Source organism: Fistularia commersonii, chromosome 2 (genome assembly GCF_037954325.1).
Source record: "Fistularia commersonii isolate RoL2024-O1a breed Wild chromosome 2, RoL_Fcom_v1.0, whole genome shotgun sequence".
In the NCBI taxonomy this organism is placed as follows: Eukaryota; Metazoa; Chordata; class Actinopteri; order Syngnathiformes; family Fistulariidae; genus Fistularia; species Fistularia commersonii.
Genome location: NC_141285.1, coordinates 4,200,798 through 4,219,018, shown reverse-complemented (window position 1 = coordinate 4,219,018; position 18,221 = coordinate 4,200,798). Strand labels below are relative to the sequence as shown.

The 18,221-nt window shown below is 44.8% G+C and overlaps 2 protein-coding genes across 5 annotated transcripts in view; both read right to left on the bottom strand.

Moving 5' to 3' along the window:
- Positions 1 to 9,117: 9,117 nt before the first annotated feature.
- On the bottom strand, positions 9,118 to 13,825 carry zfp36l2 (ZFP36 like 2 zinc finger CCCH-type). Of its 2 annotated transcripts, none has more exons than XM_086164828.1 (2): positions 12,610 to 13,825; positions 9,118 to 12,429 (listed from the first exon to the last, which is right to left on the bottom strand). In XM_086164828.1, exons 1-2 carry the CDS (start codon positions 12,697 to 12,699, stop codon positions 11,092 to 11,094), a joined length of 1,428 nt encoding a protein of 475 aa, XP_086020954.1. In that variant the 5' UTR covers positions 12,700 to 13,825; the 3' UTR covers positions 9,118 to 11,091. The 2 variants fall into 2 exon arrangements, with proteins under 2 accessions (XP_086020954.1, XP_086020945.1); XM_086164819.1 differs by having other exon boundaries at positions 9,118 to 12,426; positions 12,610 to 12,949.
- Positions 13,826 to 15,349: 1,524 nt separating this feature from the next.
- thada (THADA armadillo repeat containing) overlaps positions 15,350 to 18,221 on the bottom strand; it is a 102,917-nt gene continuing 100,045 nt past the window's right edge. For all 3 annotated transcript variants that reach the window (XM_086164790.1, XM_086164807.1, XM_086164798.1), the window contains exons 37-38: positions 17,951 to 18,126; positions 15,350 to 15,842 (exon numbers count right to left, since the gene is read on the bottom strand). In XM_086164790.1, the coding sequence (XP_086020916.1) occupies positions 15,522 to 15,842; positions 17,951 to 18,126 (497 nt within the window). In that variant the 3' untranslated portion in view covers positions 15,350 to 15,521. The remainder of the gene's footprint in view (positions 15,843 to 17,950; positions 18,127 to 18,221) is intronic.

Genomic DNA, 18,221 nt, shown 5'->3' with positions numbered 1-18,221 from the left:
GTATCATATCAATATATGAGTATCTCATATCAGCAGCTAGAATAACACAGTCCTGAAACTCCTGGTTCCCTCAATATAGTCATATCAATAATCCAAAAATGTCTAGAAACATGTTTTTTTTTTTTTTTTTGTGACGTCCACAGTGAAGTAAGATAGGTAACAAAACAAACAAAATAAAAAACAAAACAATAAATATTTAACAAAATAGAAACCCCGCCTTTGGCTTTTTCATTTCACTGTCTTAATCTACTTCAGCAAACATCGTTGTTATTTCTTTCATGATTAATAAAGCAATTATTTCAGATATCACCATCAGCGCTGCTGTTATTATTAATAAGCAGACATTTTTGCCCGTCCCCCCCAAACACTTATATCCCTCTTTATACACTATTGTTTTCTATCATTTTTGCCCTTTTCTTTCTCGCTCACTCTCTTTCTACCCAATCGGTCAAGACAGAAGGTCGCCCACATTGACCTTAACAATTTTTTTCTCCCTGATATCGGCAAGCGGTTGTTCATCCAGGAACGTAGGGTTTTTGTAAATAATTTAAAAGGGGCACGAGACAGCTTTGTTGTGATTCGGCGCCATAAAAATTAAAAATCTAAATTGGCTTGACTTGATTTTTCATAAACTGACAACTGTAGCTAGTTGTATAACAACATAAAGTGATCTTGAAAGCCTAAAAAAAATGTTTTTATTTCAGGGATGTTTTTTTCATCATTTTTTGCTTTTTTTCATCATTTTCAGCTCATGAAGAAATGCTTCCACATCGCTCAAGTTTGCGTCCACTCTCACTTTTCCACTAACCTCATGTACATGTGCTTCTCGTTCAGATCCTTTTAAAAGTTTCTTTTTAATTTTTTTTTTTTTATTGTCTTATAGGGAACGAATAAATCACATCACAGCCTACTGAAGTCGCTCGGAACAAGAGACCGCATCACCTGTTCCCAATAACAAATGCAATACTCATGCTGAATCACAGGACATCATCGCGGGTACGACCAATACAAATCCTCCTCGGAGGAAAAAAAAAAAAAAAAAAAGGAGAAAGAACAGAAAAAAAAAAAGATGCATGGTTGAAGAACGGAAAACAGAGCTTTAATGAGCTCAGTGGAAAAAAAAATTGCATTAGAAAGAGAAATAGAAACATCATTAGCAAACACACACAAACACTCGTTTCCTCTGGCTGGCCAACAGATTAGATCAACATACGGCTTTTGTTTGAAAACCACAGATATGGAATATGGACGTGAGCAACTGGACCTGGAAGGGGGAGCAGGACTCCCTCCACCCCTACTCAAGCACACACACACACACACACACACACACACACTGATACATCTGGCTTCATAATCTCCACATCCAGGACAAGGCGACCTGTTGCTTTTTCGCCGAATGCGGGTCACACCTCAAGGGCTCTTTGGTGCACGGGAGGGGTCTCCATATACATTGTTTTTATTATTTTACATTAGCAAAGAGCCTTTAAAATGTAATCATACCACTTTCTGCGTCGACTGAAGAAACAAAAGTGATAATCATCAGTGCCGAGAGCCATTCATGTTTATGAATGGCTCTACTTTAAACTAATAGTTCCCCCAGAAATGGGAATTCGGTCATTATCTCAACCCCCGTCCTGTGAGACGGTCGGGATATGTTCTCAATGCTGAAAAAGAAAGGAAGAAAAAAACAATCCTGGTGGTCCAGAGGAAAATCGCCATCATTTTCCTCCCAGCCAGCTAAAGAGTGTAGCAACCGGATACATAATTAAAAAAAAAAAAAAAAAACTTTATAATACTCTTCTGCACGTTTAGCGCGATCGAAATCATGGAAAAATTTCCGTCCATTGCAGTTGACATAGGGACGTCTGATTTGCATCAACTCGAACAAGCCAGGATTTGATGAAAATTTGTGAAATTCCATGCAAATCTGAAAAAAAACATCATCACCTGGCTGCGGGACGCTGACGAAAATCGGCCAATTTTCTGTCTCAGATGATATTTCGCAGCACGGCTGTGTATAAACGAGGTTAATAAATTTAACCTCTAGCTAGCTGTTCATGAAGATGTAAACTAAACACCGGCGTCCTTCTCTTGGGCGTTGCAACCTGACCCTGAGGTGTCGTTTTTCCCAAAATCCTATATCTGGGAAAAGTGTGTTTTCAAAGTTACATCAGAATTACAGATTTTTCAACCGCAAAATACGCGTCGGTACTTTGTGTCGCGTCGCGCAGACACAAAGAGTGATTTGCAAACGGTCCGGTGAATCAGGCGGCATCCGGCCTCTCACACAGCCACTCACTCAGCATAGTTATGAACTTTGTACAATATAAACATTTTGGATGATTATATATAATTACTCTGTACTGGACTGGTGCATATTGACTCACACAGACCTGCACACAGCGACCTCAGGGATTCTCTTCCATGTTTACCGAGTAATAAAGCAAATGAAAGAAGTTGCTGCCAAAATTCTCTCCAAATAAACACCAACATTAAATATGTTCATGTCAATCTCCCTGCTTATTGCCGTACTCCATAATTTGACTCTTTCCCTCTGCGCTTTGGCGAACCACAGCGCTGACCGTGAGGCTCCATTCATCGCCGCCCGGATCTCATGTGTGGCTCTTTCCGTCTCCAACGCCATTGGTCGGCGAGGGCGAGTCGACGCGACGCACGCAATGTCAACACGCGCTCCCCCCCCCCCACACCTCCCTCGTCGCCCTCTCGAGCTCGGCCTCCAATCCCGCGTTTTTTTGGAGACTTCGCCCAAGTCTAAGTAAAGCCCACCCGGTCACTGAGCTCTTCAGGATATGTTATATTTTACAGCCGCTTCCATCTCCAACTCCGGCCCCTTCCTCGCTCCGGACGCTCGAGGGGAGGCGCGATTAATCGCGGGAGACGGTCGATCGTTGTTTTCCGTCTCGCTTTCTTGCGCGATCCCTCGAACTGCCAAGCTTTGCAAGTGGCCGGATGACAATACGCGGCAGCTTCATGTTTACTGTCGTCCTCGTGTTTATACCTAAAAATGAAAACATTTACGAAGCAGGAATTCATATTTTACCTTCACTTTTTAATTTCAGATGTCGGCAAACAAACAGTCCGAAGCATAAGCACTGTAGCGGGGACTGTTGAGTGAAAACTCATGTCAATAGTATATTAGTGACGTTATTGATGATTTACATTTTATTTTATTAGCTTATACATTACATTACATTGCATTTGGCATACGCTTTTATCCAAAGCGACTTACAATAGAGGACATAGGGACTGCAAATACACTTGCAAATACACGATGCACAGGAAATATACAGAACAGTAAGCTTGGGTTAGTGAGTTTTTTTTTTTGTTTGTTTGTTTGTTTGTTTTTTGGACAAAGACAAACACAGACGTACACACACACACACACACACACATACACTGCCTAGCCTATCTTGCTGCCTAACCTGATCTGGGGCATCAGCGCAGTAAAAAGTCCTGAAAGAGAACAGTTTTTACCTGTTTCTTGAAGGTTGAGATAGAGGATGCTAGTCTTGTTGCTTCTGGAAGTTTGTTCCACCACTGAGGTAGTAGAACTGAGAACAGTTTTGCCTGCGATCGCTCAGAGCGAGCAAAAGGTACTGCTAGTAGGTTTGTATTATACGCACGCAGGTTCGATTCAGACGTTTCTGTACGGAGTCCAAAAATATGCAGGACATTTTTGTAAGACCCTAAATTGCCCGGACACCTGAACGCAAAATGAATGAATGAATGAATCGATCAATTTGGGGCTCAGCTGGGATCCAGGGAGTGCAGGATAAGCATCGGATGATAGATGGATGAATTTATAAAGATAACTAATTGAGGTATGCATTATTCTATGTGCAGATTTGAGGGTTGAGGGATGAAGCGCTTCGCCGGTGCGTGTCTTCCCTTTCCCCTCTTTTATTCCACTCGGTTTCAGTTTTTCCTCTCCGCAATTAACAAGCGAAGAAAGTACCAAGGGAAGTGAGGCAGATGTATGTTTTTTTTTTTTTTTTTTTTTTTTACAAGTATTTGAAAGAAAAAAATCTTATTTTATTTGCTTCTGCAAATCTATTTTTCAGTAAATTCAGATATCCATGTGTGTGTGTGTTTTTTTTTTTTGATACACTATATTTATCTGCATTCATTTGGGAGGTTCTCTGACCAGCGGGGAGTCACGGAGCTTTATCTCGCTTTGGAAGTTCATCACGATCCTCCTCGTTGGATTAAAGGGCAGCCAAGACTACGGCGACCTCTGATACTGAGCCTGGTGTCTAATTAACAGCCGCCGCCGTGATGAAGCCTCCACCCTCATAACCCTGAAAGATCCCTCCGTACAACCGCGTGCATAAAAATGTCTCTTCATGGAATTTGTTGATGGGAATAAAAAAAAAAAAAGGTTGACACGTGAATCAGTGCCTTGGCCTTGTAGACGGAGCGGGACGACGCAAACAAACACTCTCCCGTCCTGGCATTCGCAGGGAACCGCTACCTCTTACTGTCAAGCCTGAACAAGAGCCGGGGGGGGGGGGACGGTGTTGGTAAACCGTGGAGAGACCGAGGGAAGTACCTGATCCGACACACACACACACTCTCAGGGTAAAGAGAAGCGCCTCATCTGTATCGCGCGCACAGAAACACACACATGCTCACTGAGGAGCCACAAGCATTGGCGGTAAACACTCGGGCCTCTCACAAGATGCTAGGTAAATATTTACCGCTCGGCAGGCGTTGAAGGAAGAGGGATACGGCGGGTCGAAGCAGCGCCCGTCAAACCCCCGCCCCGCCCCTGCATCCCCGCCGTCACCTCCATCGCCTGGACTGGGCAAACAACATTAGCTGCTTCGGCATCTGCGCGCTGCGGCTCACCTCGACTTACCTCGCAGCGTTTATTCTTCTCCGCCGAGTGTGAGGTCGCTTCGTCGAAACAAGCGAGGTAGGGCGACTGAACGTGCGCCGACATTGCGCACGCGCTGAGACTTTAACCCTCATATTATGTTAAGGGTCAATTTGACCCATTTCACCCATTGACCCAATGGGTTAAATTGACCCTTAACATAATATGAGGGTTAAGGGGATGGACAAAATTACATTTATATTTGACAAGATTAGCATTTATTCCTCACCGAAGGGAAAGTCCGATGTCACAAATGCAGCGGAAGCGAAAAGCAAATGAGGACACTAAATTGTAGAGATAAATGCATAAATGCTACTCTCAATATTTACATAGATGATTGCATGTCCTTTATTTTATTTTCCATCCATTTTCCATCTATCTTCCATCCTGCACGCAGGGTCGTGGCGGATGCTGTAGCCTATCCTAGTTGTCATCGGGCGAGAGACGGCGTACAGACAAACAAATTTTATCACTCATTCAGGACAAACGTTTTTGTCCAATTAACCTGCTGCATGTTTTTGGACTGTGGGAGAAAAACGGAAACACGGGGAGAACATGCAAACTCCACACGGAAAAGTCCCCCTTGCCAAAATGCTAACCATTTTATTTTATTTTATTTTATTTTATTTTATTTTATTTTATTTTATTTTATTTTATTTTATTTTATTGTTTTTATTATTTTTTTCATTTATTGTGAATCATTAAGGATTGGGTCAGAGGCATGTTGTGATTTATTTTTCTATTTATTTTACGACAGTCAATTATGGTCTATTTGCATTGATGTCTGCTAAATCAATAAAGATAGTAGCATTTCAAATATTGGTTTTAGAGATGTTTCTCAATCGTATGCACTTATACAGACCTCACTTCTTTTACTGGACCGACACACCCTGAAGAAACTACTGCACATCTGTGACTTGTCTGACCTTTAGGAAAACACTCAAGTGACAACCTATAAATAACAAAGGCAGGAGATACAATGGGGAGTGTGCACGAGTTCCACTCAGGAACCAGTTGTTTGATTCCCAGATGAGGCCTTTTAGAAACAACATTCAACTTTTATGTTTTAATTTCATTGTCCACGTCCCCTTTGGTTAGAATGTGTTTAGGCAACGAGACTCCCTGATTACAATATGCATTCAAATCAATGGGATTTGTAGAAACACCAAACAGTAAAGTATCTTAAAGGTACATTTCCTTCATTTTTACCTTCTCTCATCTGTACTCTTTTGATTGTGGTGGTTGCAGTTCGTTGCAATGATTTGTTGGAGGATGTTCATTTTTTTTTTTTTTTTTTTTTCGGGAGCACATTTCACCTTTTCTCGTGGAGGCGAGCGTGGAGGGAGCGCTGGAAAAACATCCTGCTTTTTGCTGAGAACAAGCACTGCGAAGGGCCTGAGTCAGGAATTTGATGTTGCTTTGAGATTACTTTGCACAATAGAGGGGGAAAAAAAAAAAACAGCATTATTTCATTTAATGTTAATGGTTTAATAAGACGCTTTACTTCATGCAGTTCTTGTGTCGGGCAGCAGATAATTGGGGACCGCTGACATAAATTTGACTGCCGCTCTGAATTTTTGTTTTGCCTTTCTCGTCATGCTTTCTTTGTTAGAATTTCAATTGCGGGTTTCATTTTTTTCCTTATTTTATTACTTTGTTGCTCTCGGGGTTCGTGAAAATGAACGTGGGATCGTCGGCGCGAGGAGATTTTAGCATCGCTTATATCTAATCCACTTTTGTTCTGCTAAAGATAATACATAACCTCGCCACGGGTGCGGCTTTACCCGGTCTTATAGGAGGCGGCGTTTACTCGGATCAGCCACCGGAGCGAACCGCGTGTCGCGCAGGCCTCGAAAAATTGTCAACCTCTTATTCCCCGCGAAAAAAAACTCTAGTTTATCAACCTTTATTTCAGCCAGGACCGCATTCTTTGTATCAAAACTTGAGACGGCAGCACTTTCAGTCACAGGCCTCACAGGACTGCGTTTGCTGCTGCCAGCGCCAGATTGTTGCGGGAAGTAATCCAGTTAGACTGTAACTGTCCCTGTTGTCTCCGCTGGCTGTTTTTCCAATCGCCTCTGAGGAAAAACTTCTGATGTCACCGGAGTTTAGAGATGCTAAATCGACCGACAAAAAAAAAAAAAAAAAAAAAAAAAAGGTGATTTTTCACTTTCTTTTTCATTAAGGCTGGTGTTTAATTTGAGCTTTGACAGCTCCGTCCGGGTGGAGATTTCGGGGCGGGTTTGATAAGCACGCACATGTGCGCATAAAGAGTATTGTTGGATGGTGAAGCCAGTAAAGTGACAAGTGAGGTACAGAAGGGGGATTAATGACACCAGGAAGTGGGCGTCGCTGCCAAAATGAGAATTATTTACTTTCACTTTGATAATGATTGGAAATTAAACCTCGTTAAAAGCAGGCGTAAAATTGAACTTCTACCGCTGTAATTTGGTGCATTAGTTAATTAACGAAAACAAAACCTCATGGAGGCCGATCAAATGCGAGGTTGGAAGTCGTTGTTTTTTTTTTTTTGACGGTTAAATGATTAATAATCTTTCCACTTTTGGCAAACCTCCGCCCCATCTGGCATCCATAGAGTCTCAAAGTAAAATCTCCAAAGTATGAGCAATCACTGTTTGACCCCGGGTCCGCGCTGAGCATGCCCAAAACAATACCAGGACAAGCAGAGTTTCCCAGCGCGGCGGTGGAACACAAATAGCAACTTCTAGAAGCCGTCAGCCGCCACTACAGAGGGGAGAGGGGAAGCAGAGGGGGGAGGAAAAACAGCAGGATAGAGAAGAGGTGGAAATGGGTGGCGGTCAGGAACCGGCGCTCTTCCTGCCCTAATCACAAGTCAGAGTATTTCCTTTCATTGTAGGAGCTCCAGACCCATTAACCAGCAAGACCCCCGCGTGCACACACACACACACACATTGCAGTTAAACACACATACTTGTGGGGAAAACGTTCCACAGACAAAACATATATGAACGATTACACACAATCAAAAGTTACATGTAGGCTTGTTGATTTAGCCTCACACAAACACGCGCACTCCCGGGACAAACACACACACACACACATACTGAATCACAGGTACGTAGATCCTACTTGGCAAGGCCCGCCGCATTGTGCAGCCCCTTGGCTCAGCTCTGATAAACACTTCATTATGAAATACTGAGGACACAGTAAATATTTGCCAGCGGCTCTTATCAGTCTACCTTATCTTGGCGTGAACTCCAGGCACCGCATGACTCCCGAACCCTTTATTTTCTTAATGCCTTTGCCGGCACTGATAACTTCACTTCTTCTTTGAGAGGCTCTTGGAAAACCTACGGACGCGACAGAGGTCCGGTTCGAACGACCCGCGCCCGTCGGAGAGATCCCGGGGCCAGAGGCCCGACTCGCCGCCTTGGACTACTGTCCTAGATTTACCTGCTACGGCGGCTGATGGCGGAAACACATTTACAGCCGCGGCGTTAATCAGTTACGGCTCGATGGCTGGCGAAGACTTCCCGTCAGCGTCTGCTCTCGGCGTACAATAAACTTCACGCGATCATTCACGAGGGATTAGTGTTCGATACCGCCCTGTTATATAGATTTCACCTGCCGGCGCATTGGGTTATGTCGCATACTTCAAATCTCTGACCCGGCGTAAAAAAAAACCCCACTCCCACCGTCCACACCCCCCCCTGTGTGGCTCTTGGCCCTTACACATTTTCTATTTTAAAATTCCAGACCCCATTCCTCAGATGCTGCAGACGCAATCGCTCATCCACTGTCTGTTTATAGCACAATATTACACGTTATATAATGTGACACGCAGTTTTTTTTTGGTTTTTTTTTTCTTGGATCCATTAGTTGCCACGGTGACGCTGCCTGTCATTCAGAATGTTGCTTTTTCTTTTGTTTTTCTTTTTTCCCCCCCTCGAGTTGCAGCACCTGCATTTCAGCTCTTCCCCTGTTGGACGCGGGACATGGAAGAGTAATGTCTTTCTCATATTACTTGTACCGTGTTCTGAAGGCAGGGAGGAAGAAGAAGCCTTCGGGCCAGGCAGCGTCCCGGATGAGGATTCAGTACCCAGAATCCACTTTTTATTTTCCTCTCTTTTCCAGGACTAAAATCTGATGTTTGTTTACATGAGGGGTGAACGGCGATGTCACGCCTCCTGGGCGGCTCCGTCACCGGTCGCACGTGTAGGAAATCACAGCCCAACAGATTTCTTTCCAAAAATGATTTTTATTGGGAGAACTACAAAAAAATGTACAGTACAAAGTTAACAGTCTCACACTCAATTTGTAGTGAACTGACTCCCCCAAAAAAATATTAACAACTCACGTTGTCTTTTTGTCCGTTTTTGTTACATTCAAAAAGCTTTACTTCTGATAAAGTAGTCAAAAGTACATAGTGCGCATCCCCCTGTACCTACTATGTACAAACCAAACGTGTTCAACCACTTCCCTCTCCAGCAAACTCAAGACTCAGACTAGAATTTTCTTTTTATATCAAATAACTAAAAAAGAGGAATCGGGGGCTGGGGGGGGGCGTAGAGAGATTACGGTTGTTGTTGTTTTTTTCAGAGTGTCTGAGTGGTAACAACCTTTCAAAAATTAAAAAAAAAATTGAAAAAAAGAGAAAAATCCAATACTACATTCATTTGAACCTGTGTATAAAAGATGCCATGTAGGAAAAATACTTTATTTGGTTAATTTTAAGGCATGTCATGTTGGTGAACCCCATAGGCACTACACAATAATACTGGGGCACAAGGGATTGCTACATTCTTTAGCACGTGGCTGGAATCACAGTGTGACCTCGTGCAAAACAGAGTGAAAACAAAATAAAAAAATTAAAAAAAAATACTTTTTGGTTAATTTATTGACTTGGGTTCTTTGTCGCTTAAGTCTGATCTAGATAAACAAAAGAAGTAAGGTTTGGACGGTCTGTACAACCACATTGTTTATACATTCTACAGAATCAACTAAATAGGGATCCTCGACATAAAAAAAAAAGCCTTCTACAGCATTGACACACAACCTCAGGAGCAAACAGCAATCACGCAAACTTTTTTTTAATAAACGTAAACAAGGAAACAAAATTAATGAAATAAATATCACATACGTTCTCTTAAATTAAGATTTTTTTTACTCATTTACAATAAAAATAACGAAGTGAAGTTACAAAAAGGAGAAAAAAAAACAAAATATATATTACTGTGAAAAGAACATACACTCCACTTTATGCAGATTAATAATGGCGATCATAATTTAAACATAAAAGAATATAGATCTATTGCTTCATCATACTTGATAAATACAGTATGGACACAAATTACCAATGTAGCCTATACTTTTTTCACAAGATAATAAATAAGTTAAATAGTCCATAGCCAGTTATGCACTGCTATGCAAATCACTCAAAAACAGCTAAAAAAATATATATTCAACCATCAGCAGTGATTTCCCCAAACAAACCCAACTCAAGAGTGCTTTTTAACCAAGCAACAAACTAGACTAGCCAAACGAACCACTGGGTGGCGCTGTGAGGAGATAGATCTGGAATGGAAGTTTAAGCTTTCAGAAGAGCAAAAAAGAAAAAAAAAAAAAAACAATCAACAAATGTTACTTTGAGTCAAGGCATATTCTTGGCAGGATGGAGGAAATCTGAAACCGCTTACAGTCTCTTCTTGTCAAGTCATGTTACACATCTAATCCCAGGAAAAGAGTGGCTTGCCTGATAGAGCAAAAAACAAAACAAAAAAAAAAAACAAAGGGAAAGGGGCTTCTGTGAACCCTTGGGCAAGGCACTGATGGAATGCCTTCTGTTTGCTATCTAAAGTTTTAATACAACTATATTACATACAAAGGGGGGAGAAAATAATAATAAAAAAAAAAAAACATACGAAACTAATGCCAGGTCAAGGACACTTTTATTTGATCCCTGTGGGTGAAACTCTCCTCCACTCTTGCCCCCCTCCAGGGAGGTCAGAGCGGGGCCAGCACCCCGGAGCGGCTGGGGATTGAATGTCTTGTTGCTCAAAGGCACCTCGGCAGAGGCGGGCGGGGGGGACGGGCCTACACCGGGACAGTCTCATCTCTTTCCGCCTTCGCCACCCACCACCCTACCCCCCAAACTCATCCATAGTCCATTTGAAAAAAAAAAGAAAAAAAAATTGGAAATAAACAAACCATGCTTAGTCATCTGAAATCGACAGCCTGCTGAAGATTGGCAAACGTCTTCCAGCGTCCAGACTCGGGGACTCGGAGCCGCTGAGGCTCCCGGAAGAGCTGAGGGACCCGCTCGCGTAGCTCTCCCGGTCGGAGAGCGAGTCCGGCGGGCTTGGAGGAGGCTCGAACACCGGCGACTCGCTGAGGCGGCGCAGCGCCTGCAAGTGGCTCATGTTGTAGGTCGGCGGCGAAGGCGGACACACGCCGCCCTGCATGTTAGCGTAGCGGGCGGCGGCGACGGCAGCGGCCGCGGCGGCGGCGGCGGCGGCTGCGGAGCTACTACCGCCGCCGGAGGAGGAGGACGATGAGGAGGAGTGGTTGTTGCCGTAGCCGCCCCCTCCCGCGGTGTGCACGGCCAGCGGGGCCAGCAAGGCCTTCAGGTCCTGTCCGGCGAACGAGAAGGCGCTGATGCAGGACACGGAGTTAGGCGAGAGCACCTCGTCGTAGAAACTGGAGGCGGAGGTGCAGGAGGCGCTGGCGGGGGGCGGCGGGGTCCGCGACGTGGGGCTGTCGAGCAGGGGAGACTCCAGGCCGTGGTGGGTGGAGAAGCCGGAGAAGCTGAGGCTGTGATGGAGCTTTGGTCTGTCCCTCTGGGTGTAACCGAGCTGCTGCTGGTGGTGGTGGTGGTGGTGCTGCTGCAGCGGCGGCAGGGCGTCCCTCTGGCCGTAGCCGCACATCTCGCGGGAGGACCGCGGCTCCTGAACGTTGGCGTTGGCGGCCGGAGCGGGTCGCCGCTCGTCGGCGTTGTGGATAAAGTGACACCGCGGGCCGTACGGGCAGAAACCGATGGTGTGGAAGGTGCGGCACGGCTCCGTTTTGTACTTCGGGTGGCGGGACAAGCTCCTCAACTCGTGGTAGCCGTGGGCGAACTGACATTTCTCCCCGTATTTGCAAGAGCCGTTCTCCTCGAAGGGCCGGCACAGCTCCGTCTTGTAGCGGGTGGAGTTGATCTGGGAGCCGGGCTTCTGCTGCAGGACGCCCCGGTCTCCGTTCTCGCTGTACGCCCGGTCGCGGAACTTGTTTTCCTTGTTCATGAGAGCCGTTGCGCTGCTGCTGGTGCTGCTGGTGCTGCCGGTGGTGGTGTTACCGCTTCCGCTCGGCGTGTTCTCCTTCAGGCTTCCGTAGGAGCCCAGCGAGTACTTGTTGCCGTTGTTCATCGCCTCCACGTTGCTCGCCGAGTTCCGGCGGAAGAAGCCGGGCGTGAAGGCGCCGCCGGAGCCCGGGCCAGCGACCGGAGCACCGACCGCTTTCTTGTCCAACATGCTGTTGATGTGGAGCGCGTTCATGTTCGTGTTTTTATCCTGCTGCGGGGGAGAAAACACGCAAAGAGAGGGAGCGAGTTAAAGTAGCGCACTTTTTTTTGTGTCACATGGCTTGTCCGTCTGCAACTTGTTGCAGGATTCTTGCACCCACGCCGAGATGCAAAACTGGAAGAGTTGTTTTTTTTTTTTTTTTTTCCTAATTTCCATTTTCTTTCAGCTTACCTTGTAAAGCATGTCCATGTCGTAGAAAGCGGATAAGACGGTCGCAGACATCTCGTTTCCCCAAGTTTGCTGCCGCGCTTCTTCTTTCATGGAGGACCGAGCAGGATCCTTCACCGCGACGGGTGGTAGTTTGTGCCACGACTGGTTATTTTTTTGGTTGTGTGGGGGTGGGAAAAAAAAATTAAAAGTTTCGAAAAGTTGTTCTTTCTGAGAGTTTCGGAGTAGCTTAAATCCAAGAAAGACAGAGAGTGGGGGGAAAAGGGGGTATAATATTAATAATAATAATAATAATAAAAAAAAGGGGGGGGAGTAGGTTTGTATTGTGGAGTTGATGGTTCAGTTTTTCCTCCCCTTGAGAAGCGCTGAGCCAGAGTGCTTCACTGTGAGCTCCGGGGCTTTTTCCTGGGTATAAATGCCTGGCTGAGGCCGGGGAGGGGCAAACCCAAGTCGGCGCAAACTTTTTTTTTTCTTTTTTTTTTTTTGCGAGAGCAGCGGCCTCCACCCCCTTCCTCCTGGGTTTAAAAAAAAAAAAACTTCCATTCACCGGTTGGTCGCCTATTCTTCAACACCACGCCTTGAAATCCAACTCCGGCGCCCCCACCGTTCCCTCCTCCCCTGTGCACGCGTACGCGCACACACCAAACTTTTTTTTTTTTTAATGCACAACCGATTTAATGGAAGAGGTTTTTTTTTTTTTTTTGTTTTCTTAAGGGAGAAAGAATGCGCATAAGGGACGCGCGCAAACGCGTACCGGTAGATGCGTGTGTGGGTGTGCAGGGTGGAGGTGGTGTTTTGGGGAGGGGGGGGGGTGTTTGCCTTGCTCAAAAGCTCCCGGACCGAAGCTGAACAATAAGGGGAAATGATTCCTCAAACACCCTCACCGACTTCCAGCGAGCGCCCCGGGGGTCGGGGATCCAAGTGCCCCCCCTCCCCCCTCTGTCTCCGGGGGTTGGGGGGAGAGGGGGGGGCACTTGGAAGCTGACACATGGATTTGTAATGGAAGGAAAAGTCTGCCCGCGGACGATGGGCCCAGACCGCAAGCATGAGCGGGGAGAGGAGCCCGGGAACCATTTTTAGACTCCGCCGGTTGCATAATCCACTTCCACAGCGCGACCGGCGGCCTAACTCTCGGTCCGGGGGCCCCACGCCGCTGCCTGTCCGTGACCTACTTCTACACCCACCTAGGAAGAAAAAAAAAAAAAAGAAAAAAAAAACACGATCTGACTGATGAAAATATGTGATTTGTGAAAGACAACAAAATAACCACCGGTAAAGAAGATTTACTCTTTTAACCCCCCCTCCTCGCTCACTCAAGACTGCAAGAATGCGCGCCCTGCAAGCGAAGCGCGGGGTAATACTGCCCCCTAGAGGCCAAAATGGGAATTGCAGGAGAAAGACTGGCGCGCCACCTGCTGTGCGGAGCGGTCAAATAATGGCATTCTTGCAGCGGTATGTCTGCATGAGGATCCCATTCAGCCGATCTTAAAATCAAATTTAAAGATAAACCCCACCCCCTGTGTACGCAAACAAACAAAACTTAACTATCCAAGGGGGTAACTGTGTGAAAATGCCAACTTTTATAAGGTGGACAAGATTGCAGAGAGTAGGTGCGGCTGGATGAGAATCTATAAGGGTTAGATATTTAGGTCTGGAGGGTGTAAAAAAAAATGTGCATCATCGAAAATTGCTGGTTTCTGACACACTGGTTACCATTAAGTGCTTTCCATAAAGCGGCATAATTGCACGGGCGGTTATGAAACGAAAATCACTTATGATTTTTTTTTAAACATTATTTTTCCTCCCCTCTCCTGTGACATGATTTAATATTCTCCCAAGAGCTGAATGACTGGTAGGAGGAGGGAAGGAGACGTGTGCGTTAAAAAAGAAAGGGAGGGGGGCAGGGGGTGGCAACGAGCGAAAAAAACAAGTGACATAAGACCTTGGAATCTACTACTACCAACCCTAAAATTAGGCTGAGGGCTGCCCCAGTACTATTTGCGCTTTGCAGTTGTGATAAATAGTTTAATGTGAAGGACAGACACGGCGAAGCTCCTGAGAAATCCCTTGAACATGTCCTTGTCCGCAGAAACCGCTCTGCCATCACATGGCTCTTGTTTTTATTGGGGGATGTTGAGCTGTTCCAAAACATTACGTCAGCTTTACTGTAACAAGGAACATGGCTACCAAGGAGGGAGAGGGGTCCAGCTGTATGTGAGGGCCACATGAATACACACACATACACAGGACAGTAGTCCATTGTGCTGTCCTAATTACATAACTGGGAAAAGTAGGATGTGTTAAAAAAAACAAAAAAAAAAAAACAGTCCAATGGGAAGAATACCGCAGTAAATTAAATATCATTGGAAAATAACACCTCGTATAAACATACAGCAGAAGCCATATACTGAGGCGCGACTTCTGTGACCCACGCGAACGCTTTTCCCAACTCCAAAGTCGTAAAAGTTGGGCCCGGCAGCACAATCAGGCTATTGAAGTTGGCACTGGATTTTTTTTTTTTTTTATACGCCGCGTTTGTGTGACACACTCCCGCCGATAAGGGAACAGAGTATCAAGTGTTTTGCATTAGCTTGGGCTCAATTATTGTTATGGCTTTGTAGAGGCCACACTTCATCACGCTGCGGTTGCGCGAGTACAAAGTTCATATACTCTCTCCGATCTTGTTATAATCATGAGGGTGTATATTCTTTCGGGGGGGAAAAAAAGGCTCGATCTGAGCGTGTTGTATTCGCATGTCTTTAATGAAAATGACAATGATAGAAAATTAAAACCAACGACGGAGATTTCTAGGATTAAAAAAAAAAAAAAAAGGCTGTCCACAAATCCAGTTGCGGTCAAAAGTGGGGTCATTAAATTGAAATATCAGCAGCCCCGACTTAAAATAAATGGTGCCGTTAGAACGGCAACCCCTCCAGCAGCTCCAGAGCCAGAGCGGCCCTCCGCTGCCGCAGAACCAGCTGGCTGTGCTCTGCCGTGCAGGAGAACTGGGGCAGGGCCGGCAGGGAGTCCAGGGCCTGCTTGGAGCTCAGGGATCGGGCATGGGCGGACAGCTGAAGCGTCTGGCGGCCCTGGCTGGGCCCGGCGGGGCCCCGGTCCCCGTTCTGGTCGTAGTTGACGATGAGGGAGCTGAGGTGTCCGTGGAGCAGCTTCATCCACTGGATGGGCTCAGCCCACAGGTTCAGATCACCCTTCTCAAACAGGAAGTCCTCTTCATCCTGGATACATTGAAGTCAGTTAAGTAAAGGCAGTTAATATGTAACCTGAGATTCAATGTAGTGGATTTTTGGATTTTTTTTTTTATTGATTTCCTCCCTCAATAGATTTCTTGTTGATGTTTTATCTTGTTTTATTCAACTCTAATTTTTCTTTCAAAATGATTGTTTTGCTCTTTCTAAGCCCTCCTTCTTCCAAGCTAGGTTATTTGATTCTCTTTAAGAAAAAAAAAAGAGAAAAATTCCAGGAGCATTTAGGAAATTACTGAAAAATAAAACAAAAACAAAAAACCCTTGAGAAACTACTTAAAATAAGCAAAACATTGCCTTAAAATTAGCAAAGAAATGAAGCGAAGATATGCCACAAATATAAAAAAAAACAACTGATCAGCAAATTATGCAGAAATATATATATATATATATATATATTTTAATTCTAACTAATGAAATTATCAGCAAGGCTTTAATAGATTTATTATTAGACTCAAATAACTATGAGAGGATTCTGGATGCAGCTGTATACTGCACTGCTCATCATGCTTGGAGACGCGCTACATTCACTTGTGATTTTTACGTGACACGTGATTTGTGATACGCGGTGGGGTGGGTCCTTTAAATATTGCGTGTTCAATGTTTTCAATTCTGTCCGGCCGAGGGTTAAAATCGGTGGTCATTTGACTTTCTTGTGGTTATTTAGGGGCAAACAAGTTGTAAACCACAAAGCTGTTGCGGCCTTTGAAAGCAACTGCCTTTAAATGACTGCGACAAATATGGAACAACACTGACACATGACAACCTGAGGAAAAATAATTTGTTTTTTGCGACGCTGTTCGGTATAGGAAGAAAAAAAAAATAGTCATCTGATAAAAACAACTTCGATGCTGACCAAACTTTTCGGATGGACGGATTCGCATTGATCCCCGCAAGGTTAGAAATTGATTTATCGTGTTCAACCCCAAACATGAGCTGAAAAAAACACCAGAATGCCTGCAAAGCCAATTAGAAGGACGTGGATGACATATCGTTGCCGTGGGAAACGCTCTCCTCCTTGTGTTTTTTGGGAAAAAATGCAATCTTTATTCGGAGGAGATACATAAGAAATAAAATAAAGAACTTTGATAAATTTCATTTCCCGTCAGAGGAGTTTGTGGCCGAAATGTTTACGACACAAAAAGCACCAAGATTTATCAATTTTTTTTTTAATCTGCCTGCTGATATGAACTCCGGGGATTTTTTAATACAAATGTTTGCCTGATGATTTTTATAACATTAATATTTTGATACCTGTTCGATAATAATCCGTATACTCAACTGAATGTATATGGTAACTCTTTTTAAGACGACAGCACAATCGGCGGCTCTCCCGGCAGCTTTTTAACTAAAAAGTTGACGGATCTCTCGGCAGAGCGCCTCGAAGAACTGGAGTTCGCAGTGATGGTGCGACGGGTCGGCCGGGTCGAGCCTCACTAAGCCTTTCAGCTGTTTAACAGAATGCCTGTAAATCCTGAGAGGAGAGAAGCCGGCGACGTGTCGTGCAGGCGGACACCTTCGCATCTTAAAAAGCCAGCAGCTGCTTTGACGATGTGCGCGACAGAGAAGTCCTTCTAGACCGGGGTTGGACAGTTATTTGTTATCTAATTTTTATGTGCTGCGCGGGCCAACTAAGTGTTATGTAAATTCTACCAAATGAAAACTGTAATTGAAATATTTAAATTTTGGCATTTTATTTCAGCTTTAAAATCATTGATGATCATATAAATGTACCGACATTATTTTGTATGGAATCATCCATACAAAATTAAACAAAATGAAAAAAAAAAAAAAGGAGTTTCTAATTTGATATGGATTGAAAATACTTATTAAAATATTCAAAGAAAACAGTTTGCAAGACGGATAAAAAAGAGAAAGGGGGCTGAGTGTGGCCCGCGGGCTGTTCTAGACCCATTTTTCACATGCTGTTAATGCACCCTGTATTGCCGGGTCAATACAAATGTACAAAGTGTGATGAAAGTTGCACGTTTCACTGTTTCACATGCAACCTCCATATATATATATTACATATAAATAAAAGCATTGAGGTCAGTGACATGACTTGCGGGATGGTTTCTCACCAGGCAGTTTTCGTCGTTTGGACCGGCCTCCTCGCCGCCGTCCTCGTCACCCAGCAGCCATTCTGTCATTGCAAGGACCCCCGCCGGCACCTGCCCCCACTGCTCCAGCAGCCTGCACAGGAGCCTCACGCCCGAGTCCAGCGCCACAGGCGGGCAAACGGGCGTACCTCCCTCATCTGTCGGCAAGAGCAGAAACCGTGTTTTTTTTTTGTTTTTTTTTTGACGCCGAGCATTGTGCACCGAGGTTTTTTTTAAGGCTCAAGACATACTG

Coding starts and splice junctions, on each gene's coding strand:
- zfp36l2 (XM_086164828.1), bottom strand. CDS start 12,699: ATGAAAGAAGAAGCGCGGCAGCAAACTTGGGGAAACGAGATGTCTGCG. Junction 12,430..12,609: donor ACATGGACATGCTTTACAAG/GTAAGCTGAAAG, acceptor TCTCCCCCGCAG/CAGGATAAAAACACGAACAT.